We start from the raw sequence: 19,268 nt of genomic DNA, 5'->3' as shown, positions 1-19,268 counted from the left end.
AGAAAAAGCGTTGTTGATTTGGTGAATAGAAGTAAACAAAACAATGTAATCCTTCATGGCATACCAGAGGGTGAGGAGAATTCCACGTCACAGGACTGTGCAAAATACGCCCGTCATTTTTTTGCATCTCATTTGCATATGGAAAATGTCGAAGTAGAACGCGCCCACCGTACACCACGCATATCCCGTCCTCAGTCAAGCGACCAGCGCAATCCTCGCCCAAGGCCCATTCATGTTAAACTACTACGCTTCACTGATCGCGAGGCAATCTTGAAGAAGAGCCCAGCGCTTAAAGATGTTCGCATTCATGGCGCAAGAATCGGAATAAGCGACGATGTTCATCCAGACACGAGGAAGGATCACCAACGACTGATGGCAAAGGTCAAAGAACTACGGAATGGAAATAAGTTCGCGTTCATCCCCAACTCGGTCCCGAGAGTAATAAAATACAAAGAAGGACCTAAAGATGCACCCGGACCACTCAAAACAATCCGACTCTCAGATCTCAAGAACGCCAAAGATGATGAAGTATTCTAACTGGCTAAATTAACAAAATATTGAGACCTTGGAGACAAATCTGACAGCATTAACTTTACTTCATAAATGTTATTATAAATTTTAAGCAAAAATGATATGATCCGGCGGACGTAAACTAATTTTTTTCTTTTTGTTTACAAATAATCTTTATTTGAAGTTAAACAAAAATAATAATGCAAAAAGATAATCCTCTTTTTTCACTGTTTACATTCTCATGGTAAGCGTGGTAATATTAGGCCTATACTATGCGTTACAAAGAATGCTCCTTTTACACTCCGTTTTGATGATGGACAGATCAATCAGGAAGGATTTGCCGAATCCTCTTTTCAAATTTTTTTTCTTAATATTTTTGAGTAATGTACATATGTTAATATCTTATTTTAGCTTTTATTTCTTTTTATACCTATACATGCTTAATATGCTGCTTCATCAAGTTCTAAAATATACAATGTGTACAATTGAAGCATGACGAAAACCTTTCATTTGAAAACACTATACCCCAGATTCCCTCAATCAATTCTCTTCTCCAAGTACGACAAACCATAACTGCCCCAAGCAAGCAATTTAAGTATCAAAACACCTGTTTCTGGTCCGAAGATAACACAACAGCCCGAGCAAAGCATGCCGTCATTTTAATTCACTTACTTTCCTTATTTCGAGGTCGATTTTCTTCGTTCGAACTTGAAAATGGACTAACATTGGATTTCTTAATACAATATGCATTTGAAAACGTGATTAAATATCGAATACAATAATTTCATTCCGAAGGTCCTACTACAGGCAGAGAAGTCTTACGTAATAGCACAGCTGTTGTTTATCATTTCGTCCTTGGCTCAACGCTCATAATCTGGCCTGTGGAGGTAAAATTGAGACAGCGGGGATTACCTGGCCTAGCGGGATTGATCAGGCGGGTGTTTCATAAAGCTGTTCGTAAATAAAAAGCGACTGGTGATCCTGTCTTGCGGTAAATGGTACACACCATTGGCGAAGATCTAGCGCGCGAGAAAGGATCACCAGTCGTTCTTAAAGTCGCTCTTAACTTACGAGCAGCTTTATGAAACGGCCCCCTGGGCTTGGAAATGATTTTGGGATTTACAAACGCAAAATGGGGTATAGAACCGCAGTTTGCAATCTGAACTGCGGTCTTTCTCCAAACGGGGGTTTGACGTAATGGATACAATGAGACTTATATATTATGATGATGGAAGAGACAAGTCTTGATATAAAGCTATATTCTTTTAATGTTAGAGGTCTCAGAGACAAAGTAAAAAGAAGATGCATGTTTGATTGGTTAAGAAATACACAATATGATATCTTTATTTTACAAGAAACTCATAGTACCGCCGAAGTTGAAAGATATTGGTCAAGTGAGTGGGGATCCAAATGTTATTTTTCACATGGAAAATCGTCCAGTGCAGGTGTCTGTGCTCTATTTAAACCAAATGCTGATTTTAAAGTTTGTTCAATACAAAAAGATGACGCAGGACGGATCCTTCTTTTGAATATTACATATGGTAAAACTACTTTTTCAGTTGTGAATATATACGGTCCAAATAATGATAATAACAATATTTTTATTACTTTACATGAAATGGTAAGAGATTATGCATTTGAACCTTTGATTATTGGAGGTGATTGGAATCTAGTTCAAAACCCACATTTAGATAGAAATCCAACCTCAAAACAATATCACCCTAAATCATTTGATTGCATCGAAACTTTAAAACGTGATTACGATCTAATTGATATATGGCGAGACATGAATCCGTGTAAGATTCAGTACACATGGCAGTCTAATTTTTCTCAAAGCAGAATAGATTTTTTTCTAATATCCAGCTCATTGAGAGACTTTATTGATGAATGTGATATGAAATATGGTTATCGGAGCGATCATTCGGCAATCAGTATCAAAATAAATAGATTGGTTCCAAGGAGAGGGCCTGGATTTTGGAAATTAAATAACTCACTCCTTATGAATGAAAGTATAAAAGACGACATAAGAACAACAATAACAACATTTTTAGAGGAAAATGACATATCTGATGTTACAAAAACATGGGAATTTTTTAAATATCATATTAAACAAAAAGTAATCACAATTTCCAAATATGACAAAAATGAAAGAAAACAGAAAATAGAAAAAAAAGACAAAAAACATTGATTTTTTTAGACGATTATTACAGCAAGATCCAAATAATGAAGAACTAAAAGAACGTATGAAATGTGAGGAAGCTGATTTGATAAATCTTCATGAAAGTTACATTAAAGGAGTAATGGTCCGCACCAGAGCATTATGGGTTGCGGAAGGTGAAAAGAATACTAAATATTTTTTTAACTTAGAAAAAAGAAACTTTAACAAAAAACTTATAACAAAACTTTTTGTTGATGGAAACCTGATAACGGAGCAAAAAGATATCCTTGAGGAAGAAAAAACATTCTATGAAAATTTATACAAGTCAAATGACACTGCTTTAAGTAACAATTAATTTTGGGACAAAGAACTGAACTTACCTATTTTAGAAGAAGACTTAGCTATGGTTTGTGAAGGCGCTATTACAGAAATTGAATGCTTTGAAGCTCTGATGTCAACGCCAAACGATAAGACCCCTGGGTCAGATGGACTTTCTGCTAACTTTTACAAATGCTATTGGAATGAGCTTAAGGGTATTTTATGTAAACTGTTTAACAAATGCTATAGCGATGGTGAACTTTGCTCTTCTATGAGACGAGGCATTATAACTTTGATCCCTAAGTCTGGGAAGGACACAACACAATTAAAAAATTGGCGACCCCTTTCTCTTTTAAATACTGACTACAAAATTTTAGCAAAAATAATAGCAAACAGACTAAAAAAAGTATTACCCTCGATAATTTCAGCAGACCAAACAGGATTTATGAAAGGGAGATATATAGAAGAAAATATTCGTTTATTATTAGATATGTTGGAATATTGTAAGGAAAATAAACGACCTGGATTAGCTTTTTCAATTGATTTTGAAAAAGCCTTTGACTCCATCGAATGGAATTTTTTATTTAAATGCCTCGAAAAATTTGGGTTTAAACAAGACTGTGTAAGATGGATTCGAACCTTATATAATAATATTGAAAGCTGTGTTCTTAATAATGGATATTCTTCCCCGGTTTTTTATATCGAGAGAGGGGTAAGGCAGGGGTGCCCACTCTCCCCATATCTTTTTCTAATAGGGGCCGAAATTTTAGGGGCATTGATAAGACAATCTAAAGAGATACAAGGGATTCAGGTTGGACATAAAGAAATACGATTAAGCCAATACGCAGATGATACAATCATATACTTATCAGCTACGGAGAAGAATCTTGAAAATTGTTGTTCTATCCTAACTCATTTTGGAAATATATCAGGTTTAAAGATAAACATAGAAAAGAGTAACGTAATACGGCTAGATAGTGCTAAAAATAATAATTTCAAAGAAAGTAAAGTTAAATGGGTAAAAGACGCATTCTCTTACTTAGGAATAAAAATACCTGTTTCTGATGAATTGGACATATACCATTTAAATTTTTATGATAAAATACAACAGGCTGACAATCTACTGAAAGTATGGAATATGAGAACGTTATCATTAGCTGGGAAGATAACTGTCATTAAATCTCTAATAATTCCAAAATTTGTATATTTATTTAGCATTATTCGAAATCCACCAAAACATTTTTTTGATTCTCTCCAAAGTAAACTTTTTCGATTTATTTGGAGTAATAAGAAAGATCGTATAAAAAGAAAAATATTGTATAACGATATAGGTGATGGTGGTTTGAAAATGATTCATACAGAAACTTTTTGTCAGGCACTGAAAATAGCTTGGGTCAAAAGAATTTTAGACAAAGAAAACGAAGGTAACTGGAAGATGTTATTTTATATAAATATGAATAAGATAGGCGGTGATTATATTTTACAATGTAACTTTACAGGTAAAGATTTGGATAAACGCTTGAATAATTTTTGGAAAGATGTTTTAACTTCATGGTCTCATTACAGATACTTCAACCCAGTTAAATATAAAGATATTTTTAATCAATCATTGTGGAATAATTCTTATATTAAAATAGACGGTAAAACGATATTTTTTTAACAATGGTTTGAAGCAGGTATTTTATATGTAAAAGATATTATAAAGAACAATGGACTATTTAAAACTTTTCATGAACTTCAAGACGACTTCAATCTGCCTAAAAGATGTTATTTGGAATATTTTTCATTGATTTCTTGTTTTAGAAAAGAATGGAAAAATACTTTAAGATCAAGTGTTACAAATGATGAATCTGACGATGTAAATAGTTTAAAGAGATTTATAAGTTATAAGAAGGTAACTAAATCCTGCTATTTAACGCTTATAAAAAAACATTGTTTAGATATATCAGATACCAATCAGTGTGAAAAATGGTCGAATGATTTAAATGTAGATCTAAGTCTTCTGATCCAATGGCAAAATAGATTTTTGACTACTAACTGGGTTACTTTGGATTCAAAAATCAGAATGTTCCAGTATAAGTTTATTCACCGTCGTATATCAACTAATGAGTATTTATTTAAGATAGGTGTGAAGAATTCACCATTGTGTAATTTTTGTAAAACTGAACCACAAACGTTGATACACTTATTCTGTTTATGCCCTATTGTTTCTAAGTTTTGGACGGAGGTAAATACTTGGTTGAATTTCCACAATATAAGTTATCACAAATTTTCAAATATTGACATATGTTTTGGTGTTCCAAGTAAGTTTCAACATCTCTCAAACACAATAATTTTATTTGCAAAATACTTCATTTTCAGAACAAAATGTCAAGAAGGACAACTTTCGTTAGCTATATTCATAAATGAGTTGAAATTTGTTGAAAATGTTGAAAAGTTTATTGCTTTCAAAAAGGGCAAGGAGATGCTACATTATAAAAAATGGAGACCTTTTACTAATTTTGAACCAAGTTGAGACTTGCTTGTATTTGTTATGTATTTTATACTTTATCTTCATTACGATGAATATTGATGTATCTTGATGTATCTTGTTGTACACGATGAATATTGTACATATATTTTGTTTTATTGAAGCAATAAAGATTCAAAAAAAAAAAAAAAAAGTTCAGTTACTATAGGAAAAAAATAAATGAAAAAGAGGAAGATCACGGCAACCTCTCCTGTGACAAGTATCAATAAAGCTGTATGTGTGTGAGAGAGAGAGAGAGAGAGAGAGAGGGAGAGGGAGAGAGGGGAGGGAGGAAGAGAGAGGGGGAGTTGGAGAGAGGGGGTTGGAGAGTTTCTCTGATCAGGACAATGGTTCATTTCTCTTAGAAGATGATAATGGGCTCAAAATCTGGTTTTAGTGAATAGTCCCATGGGTAAATAAATCATCCTCTCCAGCATAAATTTTAAAGTCTCGATGAAGCGAATTTCTTTTTGTCATGTTTTTTTTCTAGGCAGCACTTCATTAAGCTGTTATCATACTTATCATGCTAATCCGAATAAATCTATTCATATCCACACGGCAAAAACTCCGGTGTTGATTTAACACCAGCCCGGAATCTATATATATCCACACCAGAGAAGTATTGAAACAACACCAGTTTGGAATCAAACCGATGTTTAAAAACTAATTAGTGTTGTATAAGCACCTACCTGGTGTTAGACAATACCAAAACCGGTGTTGTGTAACACTTCTCTGGTGCTGACATACTAGTAATAGATTCCGGGCTGGTGTTAAAACAACACCAGAGTTTTTGCAGTGCATTATCACTGTTCAATATAGAAACCACTGGCACATCGGTTTAAACTCGGCCCGGATGCTCCTTCATAAAATATAAACATGAGACGCTAACCTTGCTTAAACGAATCCAATTGAATAGGTAAGTTCTCAGAAATATCAAACTTGCTAATAGAACTTAACGCAGTGCTTTTTCCTTTTCTTAATTTTTTTCTTTGTTAAAAAAATATACTTCATCTTACCAACTCTGTCCCGAAGACACACCCCGCAAAGACGAAGATACTGTTGTCCTCGACGCGCAGCCAACAGCTGCAAAAGAAAAAATGGTAATAAAATTTAAGTTTCAAAAAGAAAATAATTTAAAGGATAATAAAATAAATGTATTATAGAGCGCAAAATAAATAAGTAAAAAAAGTGTAAATGTATGAATGTATCACAGTAGCACACTTATCTTTTTTTGTCAGACCTGTCATAAGAACGTGAAAATATTAGTAATTTCCTGAGTTTAGTCAGATCACGGGTTTAGTCCACACGAGAGGCGAGACGACCGCCCCTGATATTTATTAAAATAGGGAAAATCCAATAAGTATTGGTAGGGGTGAGAGAAAATTTAGAAAACGGATTTCCGTGGCTTGACTCTACAATTATTGAGGACAAAATTACGTCACTTTTAGGTCGCCCCCCCCCCCCCATCAAACTACCCTGGCTCCGCCCCTGCCACTTCTCCCTCCAATTATAATTGACTCTGGATTTTTACGTGACTGGAAATCCTTGATCTGTATATATTTTTGGCATATTTTGTATTGAATTGAATTTATTACCAAAGGTCACTTTCAGGGATTCATGAAACAATATAACACACATTAAAACATGGCAATGAGAACTGATATGATAGCAATTGCTTATTGATGTTTACCCAAAATAAACAATGCTATTATCACAGTTGAAACGGTACATGTAACTTAAGCAAAAATACATCATTGTGCATCAACTAAAGTATTATGTTTGTCATTGATTTGATCCCTTATTTATTTATTAAAAAAACCCTTACGGAATTTGTTCTTTTAAAGTGGTTTCAAACATTAATCACATTCCTCCAGACACTGCCAAATGGAGCATTTTAAACAGTATCCTATATTCTTGGACCAAATTTCATAGGGGATATGCATAATCCAGTGTATATGTGTATATCAGTTTAAAAACCCGAACATCTTTGTCGCAAATTGAAAAAAAAATATCTCATCGTTACACTGGTGACATGAAAGTATAGTAGGCCAATATATATATAATATAATATACAAATAACGAATTGACCGAATGCCCCTAACATGTCAAACATGTGCTGAAGGTTGGTTCGGTCGTGTATGTATAAACAATAAGCGGATGCTTCAACAGGATACACCCCCCCCCCCCTCGTCGCTCCCTCCTCCAAGCATGGAACTTAAGCTTCAGTAAAACATGGAACATTGTATAAAGATACTTACAATTTACCCATTCCATATGTTTCGAAGAGAACACCAAAAGACACTCCAACTACCACAAAAGAGCCCCCTGAATAAATAAAAAAATTATCATGTAATAATGAAAACAAATTATCATTCAACTTGTCAATTAATTAACTACATAAAATTACACAACGTTTAATGAATGTTTGATTTCAAGTCCAGGAAAACCTAGATTTTCTGTACGAATCCATCGAAAATCCCATTTTAAGACAACTCGCAAATGTAGTATAGTTTTATTTTATAATGATTAAAACCAATCATTTTCATATTGTTTATTGTCGCACCAGTGCACTGTCGCTAACGTTTCACATTGGAGAAAAATAAAGCAGTAACGGGCTGAAAAAAAGATGAGATATTTAAAAAATATATGTACGTGAGGGGAAAAAGATTTTGAGGAACGTTTGATCAGAGTCTAACAACGGAAACTTTTGGCGCCACTGAATTAGAATATCCGAAAGATTATTTATTAGAACGAGAAAAAAATTCTTTATTGGGTCTTACCGTAAGCAAGGATACATAGCCATCCAATCTTCAGTGGCTTGAACCCTACTGCAGTTGTCCGGTAAAGGAACACCCCCTCAATTACCGTCCATGCAAGAGCTGATGTGAATACATAGTGCAATGTCGCCGTCACACCCTTGCAAAAGGTCTGCCAAATTCGAACAACAGAACACAACATTCACTGTTAAACTATGCAAATCAATTTTTACCTCCTTCCGAGAAAGCGGATGTTTGAGAAAGAGAAGAGTTCTAGAAAAATGGTAAAATCAAATCCGTGAAAAGGAAACATTGCAATAATAAAAATCATATAAACGATTTCAACAGAGACAAATATGTAATCTACTGTATAGTGTTAAAAGAGGAAATCGGTATTGAAGTTGATCAAGTCAATATGACGAAAGACAGTAATATCTACCATAAAAGCAATAATTCTTGTAATTTCAATTTCAAATTATGTTGTAAAGAGAGAATTATATGCTAAATCTATGAGCCGATGATGACAAACATACATTTATTTGTCTTACTTATGTTATTACATATTTACATTTCTCGATTTTTTTTTACAAATTCTTTGATGATATATTTGTCTTTTAGTGGCCTTAAAATTGGCTCACCTTGTTGTCTGTTTGTTCAGCCAATACGAGAAAAAGAGTCTGTCCCAGGGCCGTACATATAGCAAGGTTCATGTGGATCTGAATCTTCAACATTTTGCAAGTCCTGTAATAATGTTGACAAACGATATAAAGTCATCATAGTTAGTAATAAGAGAATGAAAGTCAGATAATATTTTCTCTACAACTGTTCAATAGTTTTGTACAATTCCTTGTGTATATATACTGGATATCAAAATGTGCCTGAATAGCTCAGGAAAATATGTTTGAATACTGTAAATTGAAGTTGATGCTAGGAAACATCATTCTGTAAGAATAGAACATTGATGATGGGTTCAGTACACCCCTCATAAAATTTGCCAAAAGTAGCCAAGGCGCTGTACATGTAGAATTGAACAGTCCTGGAATTCTGCTTGAAATAAACACTGTCAAACACTGTGTCTGTAGTGTGACGCGGAGTATGTTGGCCTGTTTTCACACTGATTATAACTTAAAAGCAGTATTTTTACATTATCAGTTCAAAAACATGTATTCACCCTGTTGGTAAATCGCGTTCTTTTTTATCAGTGATCTGGAAATCCTCATCCAGTCACACCAGTGGCGTGCGGAGTGGGGAGGGGCTTGGGGCGCTTCCCCCCCCCCCCCACAAAAAATACGAAAAATGCAAAAATGTAATATTCTCTCAAAATCTATTACAAAATTTGATATTTCTGATAAAAAAATGTCAAAGGTTTTGCTCGCTCGCTTTGCAACTTTTTAATGAATTTTGCCCGTTACGGCATATCTAACCCCCGCAAAATTTTGGGCTCAATACGCCACTGACTCACACATTAGATAACCAAATCTAGAAAACGCAGTGTTACTGTGTGTTCACACCTTGTTCACACTGTGTTTTGTTCTGCAAGAATGTATGTAACTACTCACCCAGTCACACAATATATGAACACAGCAAGTGTCAAGGATGCGATAGAGATTCCACCAAGTATGTACGACAGGTAACTCTGAACCTGAGCATGCACTCCATCTGGCGGCTAACCGTCAATGAGAATATAGTATATAAACATGGTTGAAGATAATGAAATCTTAAGGAATTAGCATTAAGTTGATATTGAATCCCATTCTAATATCTTGATTTTGTAAAGATAAAAAGTAACTATAAATGCTGACCTAAACGATAAGAAATAGTTATTCGCGTTTGATGAAAAAAATAATATTAATTTCCAATTCATTGATGAAACCTTTCTGATCCCTTGTTTATAGAACCTTTGTTGCTTTTAGTCAGAATCGACGTGGTACAACAGTCATTCCAGTCTATACCGGAACAGGGAAATCACTGTTTTAACCTTTGTGCAAACGGATGATCACTGGTAAAGATAAAGGTTAACAATACAAAGGTCTTATTTGAAAAATGGAATTTGATTGTTTTATTTCATATTGTTCATATCGATAAAACAAACACCAAGCAACAACAAAAAATTCAAATTCATGCAGACTAATTTAAGATAGATTGTTGCTCAAAAGTTAGTGAACCCCACCAAAAAATCAACATATTTAAATTATTCACTTTCTGCCATATTTAGATAGTTAATTGTCAAGTCAGATGATGAAATATTACATTCAATAAAGTTTGTTTCCCGTAGCGACAGTTGTTGTCTACATTTAACACTCAACATGAAGGAGTGCATTTTGGGGTGGGGTTCACTACTTTTTTAGCGCAACTGTATATGTGACTGAATTTAAAGAAATTTATCATCATTCAATCAATCCCCTTGGAAGATTATAGTTCCACAGGTAAGCATATGGCATGAAATTGGGATGCTGTTTCGAGTAAGTTTATTCCTTAGCCATTTTTTTTTCTTCGGAGCTTGAACATTACACAAACACAGTTGACAAATTCAACCTTGTACATGTTGTAGCTCTGCAGATTTCGAAAATGTAAAATCAATGTTAGTGGATGCCTTAGACGTTCATTGATGCAATGTTCGAGCGCAATATACATTGTTTTGCTTTATAATATCGTGTATTTTAGCGCTATCAACTACATGTACCTACCCGAAGAGAGAGCAGAACCGCGAAGCTTGTGAGATGAGTACTGTTGCACACCACCATCTCAGAATCGACAGACACAACCTGAAGTCCTTCTGCTGACCAAACACTATCGACAACAATAAAGTGCACCAATAGTTGATTTCCAAATATTATACTTTGTTATAAAAAACATACATGCCCTTGGTTAAGGCATTTATCCTCATTACCATGTCCCTCGGAGAGGACCTTTAGGTGTCAGCCGTCTGGTTGTTTGCTTATAAGCATTTATGCTTTCTTGGCAATCATAAAAAAAATCACCACCATTCTAAACAAACAATATTTAGATGAAGAAATAAATTCTTATTATCGATATCTAGCTGTTTTATTCATATTAAACCTGAATAATATCTCTGCAGACGTAGTAGATTGGCTTTCTTCTAAAGCAAATCTTAATTTTGGTAAATCTCCCTTCAAAAGTGCATGTCGCTATTCCGTTTCATTACTAAATTATATTAATACATTTCCACAAAATGGTTGTGGTATGAAGGATATAAACTAAAATCTGTTTTATATGTTTTTTATTAGATATATATTACATAAAAATCCTCGATTGGGTTCCCGATCATAATATTTGTTTATCTTGTTGAAATAAAGCACCTCCTTAGGCAAGGAATGAGCTGAAAATTCCAGACTAATGATCATTGTCATTGGCATTCTAAGATGAAGTTAGCTTTCTAATATCCTCCCAATTAAACCACACTATCGAGATGTTGCTGGTTGTTATAAAGGTTGAAATATCTGGTCATTTTCGTTGTTACACTTCAGATGTATGACAAAAGGGGAAATGGCTAAGGTTGCATTTGGGTAATCGTTTAGTCCTGAAGACGATTTGAGAAATTTCCTTAAATTGTTTTACATGGTCGTTGGTGTTTGTGTGTTTGTGTTAGTGTGCGAAACGTACTAGTTGGTATCATTACCTGTCGTTCACCTGGTAAACACAGTGCACTTCGCTGGAACCATCCTGCAATAAACGAGAAATCTTAAATGTGTATAGCTTCGGGCTCCCTGCGCTTTCAGCAAAGTTGAATCATCGAATTCGCATCGAATCCATGCATTTACACACTTTAACCTTGTTATTTACCTTTCAACATAGCTTTTCACTCACCAAACTGACTGCATATATTTTTATAACAGAATAATCGAAATACTAAAATTCTATTTTGAAATACAGCTTTAGGTGTAGTGCTTCGGTGTTCAAGAGGCTGGGTTAGCTAGTGTGCTACCGACTTGGCGAGATGGCGATAGTTCATCTTGCCATCGTTGCCACGTCGACTTAATAGCATCAGTACTAGACAATATTTTAGTAAATTCCCGTAAGTGAAACGCGTGTTTACCCCTAGGAAGACTGGGGGCTGATTCAGCCCGCTCCCCCCTCGAAAATTTTCACGATAAATCCGCCACGCAATTTTTTTTTGACCGCGTCGCTCGCTGTCTTTTTACTTTCAAGTCTCGCGCAACTTTTGAAACCAAAATTGCAACCGCCGGGTCCGAGGTTCCGAAATTACGTGCAGACCCACAATTGCTCAAAAACGTGAATTCGTGTACAAATCCAATGCAAATAATGCTTTAGCCAAATTTCATAAATGTATTATTATTTTTACTTTTACGGATTAAAATCAATTGATTTCATCTTGTTCATGGTGAAATCAAAATCCCGACAATTTCCACTAAAAAAGCAATAAAAAACAAAAAGTTGAAAAACACAAAAATACATTAGAAATTAAGAAAACAAGATACATAAAAAGTATAAATGTGATGCTGATTTATTTTTAAATACATTTGATCAGATTACTATTAAGAGTCTGGAACCAAAAACAAGCATTTTAGTGACATTGTTTACTTGATTAGAGCCATTTTTTATTTTACGCATAAATTAGTATATTTAATTAGCAATGAGATTTTTCTCAGATTTTGATTAGTTTATAGTTTTGTAGATTATGCCAAGGGCAACGCGCGTGCCAATTTTGGCCGCAATCGGGGGGTCGATGGCCGAGATCACAAGGGGGCTGAATCAGCCCCCAGCCCCGTCTTCTTAGGCGTTGAAGTAGCTCAGTCTATTTAGGGTTAAGCCTTCTGTCCCATCCCTATCACCGTTATACAATGACCCACCCCTGATTTGCCTTACCGTGGGCGGGAATCCTTCGGTAGATTGGATCATGAATTCTATTTGAATGGTCCCATCGGAGAGGTTGATGGTCGTGTTTCCATCAATGAGCTCGATCTTGATCACCGAGCTGATGATGCTGTTCGAGTTGTCATTGTCGGTGTTGTCCGAGAGCTGGATGTTGTCAATGCTAGTTCGGATCTCCTCCCAGTCGGCGTAGGAGTAGTGCACGGTGACTGTTCGATAATAACAAAGTTACTGAGAGTAAGCAACTACCTGTCATGCTCCGCATGCTCAGTGGAGTAAATCAGGATACAAAAATGTCGTGCCTCAGATAACAGTTTAAAAGAGCGCTACACATATGCAGACGTTTTACATCAAAATCAAACAAGGCTGTTGAAATTGTTTAGAAATTTATTCGGTGATAGGTTTCAGAAGTCACCGGTGTTTGTCTAAAATTTGTAAGGGGACGATTTTCAGCGCAAGCCCCGCACCCCACCCCATTCGATTGAAATGTGATAAAGCAATTGATACTTTATCATATCATATTGCGGTTACATGTATGTATTGACCATGATCTTTTGTTTCTTATTAACATATGCATTTGTTGTAAAATATAAATAAGCATATTAAATCATTTCACTAAATGTATGTTGTAAGCCCACCTGATTGAAATGTTGCATTCTGGGTATTAAAGGAACCGGAAACTATTTGAGCACCAAAGTGGTCCATTTCATAAAAAAGTAGCAACTTTCATTGGAAGAGCCAATCAGGAAGCAGAATTTTCACTGTAGTCATTGCAGGTGATATTCCCGAAAATTGTTATGAAATGGGGTCCTCATTTACTGTTGCTTACTCACTTTTATGAGATTTTTTTAATGCAATTGGTCGTTTGGGTGAGTAAAAATAGAAAATAATGATATTGGACAAAATATCGTGTAATACACGATTAAATGAAAAAATGGGGTCTTCGCGACCCGTATTTGCGGTAAAGTGACAAAGTGACACACCTGCAACCATGGTAACCCTGTAAAAAGGGTGACAATAATCGGTTTTACATGCCTGATGCGGCAAGCGTTTCTACATCTCTTCAATTTTTTCAATGTCCCGTACGATAATTACATATATATGAATGAATAAAAAAATGAATAGATACATAAACGAAGTAAGAGTAAATGATTGATAATAATTAAAATAAACTATGTCACAGAATGAAACGGGAGAAAAGATATTGAAATAATTGATTTGACACGTCATTGAAGACGTAGTCTAATCATTGTATCATTTTGTTATCGGTATCGAGCTCATATGATTATTTTTTACTATAAAAAAATTATGGCCAAGCATATGAAATTTCCGCTTTTTTAAGACGGATAGGACGAAACATTATTTGGGCTTTCCATAATCAAGCCTTTTATTGAATCATTTTTACCGATCAAACAGACCCACCCGTTGACTCACTGTTTGTAATATCCACTGAACCGAAGTTGAAGGTGAATGTTGAGCCACATTGCTGATTTCCTGACCATTGCCTGTCAAATACCCCCTCTGCGGACGAGCTACCACATTCCTAGGTGTATTTAAATAAAAATCTTGAAGATTCTGATATCAAAGTCTTAATCCATTGACAGAAAGGTGAAGATTACATCACATTTATAGGCGAATCCAAGGGCGATAGACCATCACCCCCCCCCCCCCTCTGCTGCGCAAAAATGGAAGCGGGTAGAAAGGAAGAAAAATGTAGAATAAAAAGATAAGAGAACATTATTAATGGTAAAATAAGAGGAGGGAGAAAGGCGGATGAAATTAAGATAAAGGAAATTTTGAAATATGCATGAATATTGATCAAGGCTCTATAGAAAATTTTAAAATCCACTCGCGCATCAATATTCCAAAAAAATAAACACTGAACTGCACTTGCTTCGAGTTTTATTTGTTTCCTACATAGGGAGATGATTATTGTGTGCGTTGAATTTTTAATCAAATGCAGAGACAAATGGTACATGTCCCACGTTACCTAAAATTAAGCGCGCGGAAGGTAACAGATCCCGTTTGGTTGCAACACTGTTTCGTCACACGATGTTGAATGTCAAATGACTCCAAATCTTGAGAGCAACCTCATTCTTTGAAATGAATGCACTAATATTTAAGAAATACGTTTGGTCTAAATTATAGGCTTTATTGTTCAGTTAAAGCTGAAGATAATAATAATTAGATTTATTAAGCGCATAATAATTAATACTTAATTCTCTTGCACTTTACAATAAAATATATTAAACTAAACTTAATCCATCGACTGGAGGTACAGTAATAACTAAAACAACTTTACAACATTTATACATCTAAATAAGATATAAACGAGCAGTAATATTCCATGAAATGTAAATAAATTCTAAACAAACTGCAACCTCCACAATCTTTTTTTTTATTTTTTTAAAGCATGCATAATGAGCTAAATAATTTGAGGGGGACATAACCTATGAAAGTATGAGCGAGCGAAATATTACTTTTCATATACAACATCAACGCAATCGGATAGTATACAAATATTCAATGTTGATGAGTGCGATCGTTCCGAATATTGCATGAGTGTGCAAATTGAAACAGTCTATTCAACGACGCGAAGCGGAGTTGAATAGACTGTTTCAACTTGCAACGATTGTAATATTCGGAACGTCGCACGAATACAACATTGAATATTTGTTTTATACAACACCGATAGCTTACACTTTAGACTAGATAGGCTAGATCCATAGGTCTAGTCTATGACTAACGCGCGTTAGGTCTTTAATTTTGCTTACAATGTTGTTTTTGGGGAGTCAGTTAAACCAGTAATCTCAGGAGAGTCAAGTACTTTGAACATAGATAGATCCATGAGGTCAAATTTGTGAACGAATTCCATAAAATCCAGAAGGAAATCCAGAAGGTACGCAGTCGTACCCTGGGAATAATTTGCTTAGCAACGTACGTACGCGCATTGTGTTCAGCTTAGCAACGTTTATGCGCAGTGCTACGTACATCGGTCAGAGATACGAAAACGTGATTACGCGCGTATACCGCTAATTCACTTAACGTGTACGGGGCATGTCCATGGGTTCAGTGTGCCCAAGGATCTTGCAGTGATGGCTCATTTACTTCAGCGTGCTATAGTCGACTATAGCACGGCTAGCATATATTAGCGTGCTATAGCTGATTCCTCTGAATGTCATGTGAAACGCTTTCATCCAATCAGCTGTCAAGGATCTATCCATGTGTTGTATAAATCGTAATATGGATAAATGAATGAATGCTCCACTCTCTAATTCATGTTACTTTTAGAATAGTAAAAATTGATAGATAAAAAAGTAAGTGCCCCCAGGTGTCAAAAAACTCATTTTCTCTCAAATGTTTAGTCGGTGAATAAACAATGATTTTTTCCCAATGTGTGCTATATGTGAAAACGCACAAATACACATGTTCAAAATTAGCAAATGATATATGATGTGTCGAATAGCCCATTTCAGCCTCACTAAAATAATGCCATTGTTTTCCATGGGGTGCGAGTGTTTGTATATACAATTAATTATAAGAGTAAACAAAGTGGTAACACCCCCCCCCCCCCCCCCCGACACTATGCGCACTGACAAATAGGGCGTGTAGGTGGGAATGGATTTTTTTTTCCTTATGAATTGTGTCAAATATTGTACACCTTTTAACAAATCAAATGACAGGGATCTTATGTTTAAGTTATCCAAGCACATCATAATTAAAACTCCCTGGTGGCACTTACAAGAGACGCGGTAGAAGGCCGTGTTGCTGAAGGTAATGCTGTGACTGATGCCATTTCAGGTTGTACCGTCGTTAACTGCGTCATCGTCAGTGTAGTTGTCGGAGTCGTTATTGCCTGCGTAGCTGTTGGCGCCGTTGCTGCTGGCGTCGTTGTTTCGTGCGTAGTTGGCGTCGTGGCTGGTGGTCTCGTTGCCTGCGTAGTTGGCGCCATTGCTGCTGGTGTCGTTGTTTCGTGCGTAGTTGGCGCCGTGGCTGGTGGTCTCGTTGCGTGCGTAGTTGGCGCCATTGCTGCTGGCGTCGATGCTGTCTGCGTAGTGGGCGTTATTGCTGATGGCGTAGTTGTTGCCTGTGTAGTTGGCGTCATTGAAGCCTGCGTAGTTGACGTCGTTGTTGGTGGTGTCCTTGCCTGCGTAGTCGGCGTCGTTGCTGGTGATGTCCTTGTTTGCTGTGTCGAAGTGATCCATTGTCATAATCAAAAGTATATCAAAACATATTATAGAATGGATGAGAAAATCCCTGCAATCTGATCGGTTGAGAGCTATGCAAGAATTTTTACTGGGCTGCATGAACGATATCCCGATAATCAAAACGATATTCACTGTAAACAAGCTATCGCCCGAAAAGGTCATTGTGATGTCATCGTGCATGTACTGTTACGCTTGTTTACGTCAAAATTTGAATTTTCGATCAAGGCAAAATGAATCAAATAAAGGATGCAAAATGATCTGTAAGTACAAATACGGTACCGTAATTGTCATAGGATTAAAACTTCCCATATACTCATTAGTACAGTTGAGAAGTCCAGACATACGATCTAAGTACGTTAGATCTACTGGCCGCTAGTACTGCTCTGGACTGGCTGTGCACAGCCAATTCTCCACTGCAGGCCCAGGCAGCCGTAGTAGGCGCTGGCCCCCGGCGCGGCCCGGGCATACACACACAGCTATTGGAGGTCTGATGCTGCCTCATATCCAGTCAATGCAAAGCTGTATCTGCCATTTTGGGTATAATAATGCCTTTGTGCCAACATATTATCAAGTTAGGCATACATATTTATGTTGTCCAGGGTTATCAAAGGGTCTGCATTACATTTTGGAATTTTCATGCATCCGGTAAATAAATCATGCGTCCGGTAAAAAAAAATCATGCGTCCAGTAAATTTTTTCATGCGTCCGGTAAATTGAATTTACTGGACGCATGAAATTATCATGCATCCGGTAAATCATTAATTTTTGTGGTTTATTCAATAAATTTTTCCATTCTATAAAACAGATGATGCATGGGTTTCTTTCGTGGGTCAGTGGAACTGTGTGCACGCGGTAACTTTGGCATTATGGTCTAAACCCACTCGGCTGCGCCTCGTGGGTTAAACCATGCCAAAGTTACCTTGTGCACACAGTTCCTACTGACCCACTCTAACCCATGCATCATTTGTATACAACGATCAAATACGATTACTACCCCCCCCCCCATGCACTTTGCTATTGAAGTTGCCTTTCAGTATACCAGGTGAATGTTTCATAAAGCAGTTCGTTAGATACGAATGGCTTTATAGTGCGGTATGGTGTGTAATCCCGTAGGATTTTTTTTGCCAAAATTGCATTTTTTGGTTGTTGTGGCTTCAATAGGGTCCCTTAAGACCAAAAATGATGGGGTTCAAATTTTTAGACCCCTCCTTCCCTTTGTGGGGGTCCTTTTTGGCGCCATATTGGCCTGTACATAGCCCAATAAGATAATCCATTGTTTTTAACCTTATTTCTCACTTTTTTTCGCCAATTTTATTTTTAAGTTGTCTGAGGTGTACAAGATTGAATATTTGATGATGTTGTGATGTCAATGTTTTTTCACTTTTACCATATGGGGGCGGACTTTACGAAAAATGCCCCAAAATTGTAAAATATGACCCCCAAAATGTATTTTTTGACTCGCCTGCATAGCAGATCGAGACTATAGGCGCCGCTTTTCCGCTTTTCCGACGGCGGCGGCGTCGTCAACATTGAAATCTTAACCAAGGTTAAAGTTTTGAAATGTCATCATAACTTAGAAAGTACATGAACCTAGTTCATGGAAATTGGACATAAGGGTAATCAAGTATTACTAAATATCCTGCCTGAGTTTCAGGTTACATGACTAAGGTTAAAGGTCATTTAGGGTCAATGAACTTAGACCATGTTGGGGGTCTTTGTGGAATTGTCATCATAACTTTGATATTTTATGGATCTAGTTCATGAAACTTAGACGCAAGAGCAATTAAGTATCCCTGAACATCTTGTGCGAGTTTCATGTTACATGATCCAGTGTATTTTGGAACCAGATATGAATAACATATGTTGCGTTTGGTGAGCTGAAAGGGGGTTATTATAGTAAGTGTAGGGTATAGAATTTGTGGCGCACATGGGGTGGGGTGACCCACAAATGTAAT

At 36.2% G+C, this 19,268-nt stretch overlaps 1 protein-coding gene across 1 annotated transcript in view; it reads right to left on the bottom strand.

Annotated features, from left to right (window-relative positions):
- Nucleotides 1–6,489: 6,489 nt before the first annotated feature.
- LOC129278728 (latrophilin-like protein LAT-2) overlaps nt 6,490–19,268 on the bottom strand; it is a 38,147-nt gene continuing 25,368 nt past the window's right edge. Inside the window, exons 2-11 of the mRNA XM_064111508.1 lie at nt 16,848–17,291; nt 14,540–14,648; nt 13,100–13,314; nt 11,892–11,935; nt 10,939–11,041; nt 9,811–9,917; nt 8,890–8,992; nt 8,276–8,423; nt 7,754–7,820; nt 6,490–6,578 (exon numbers count right to left, since the gene is read on the bottom strand). Coding sequence (XP_063967578.1) covers nt 6,503–6,578; nt 7,754–7,820; nt 8,276–8,423; nt 8,890–8,992; nt 9,811–9,917; nt 10,939–11,041; nt 11,892–11,935; nt 13,100–13,314; nt 14,540–14,648; nt 16,848–17,210 — 1,335 coding nt within the window. The 5' untranslated portion in view covers nt 17,211–17,291 and the 3' untranslated portion in view covers nt 6,490–6,502. The remainder of the gene's footprint in view (nt 6,579–7,753; nt 7,821–8,275; nt 8,424–8,889; nt 8,993–9,810; nt 9,918–10,938; nt 11,042–11,891; nt 11,936–13,099; nt 13,315–14,539; nt 14,649–16,847; nt 17,292–19,268) is intronic.

This window comes from Lytechinus pictus, chromosome 16, assembly GCF_037042905.1.
Source record: "Lytechinus pictus isolate F3 Inbred chromosome 16, Lp3.0, whole genome shotgun sequence".
NCBI lineage: Eukaryota > Metazoa > Echinodermata > Echinoidea > Temnopleuroida > Toxopneustidae > Lytechinus > Lytechinus pictus.
The sequence above is the reverse complement of the archived record's forward strand: the minus strand, read 5'-3'. Positions and strand labels throughout refer to the sequence as shown.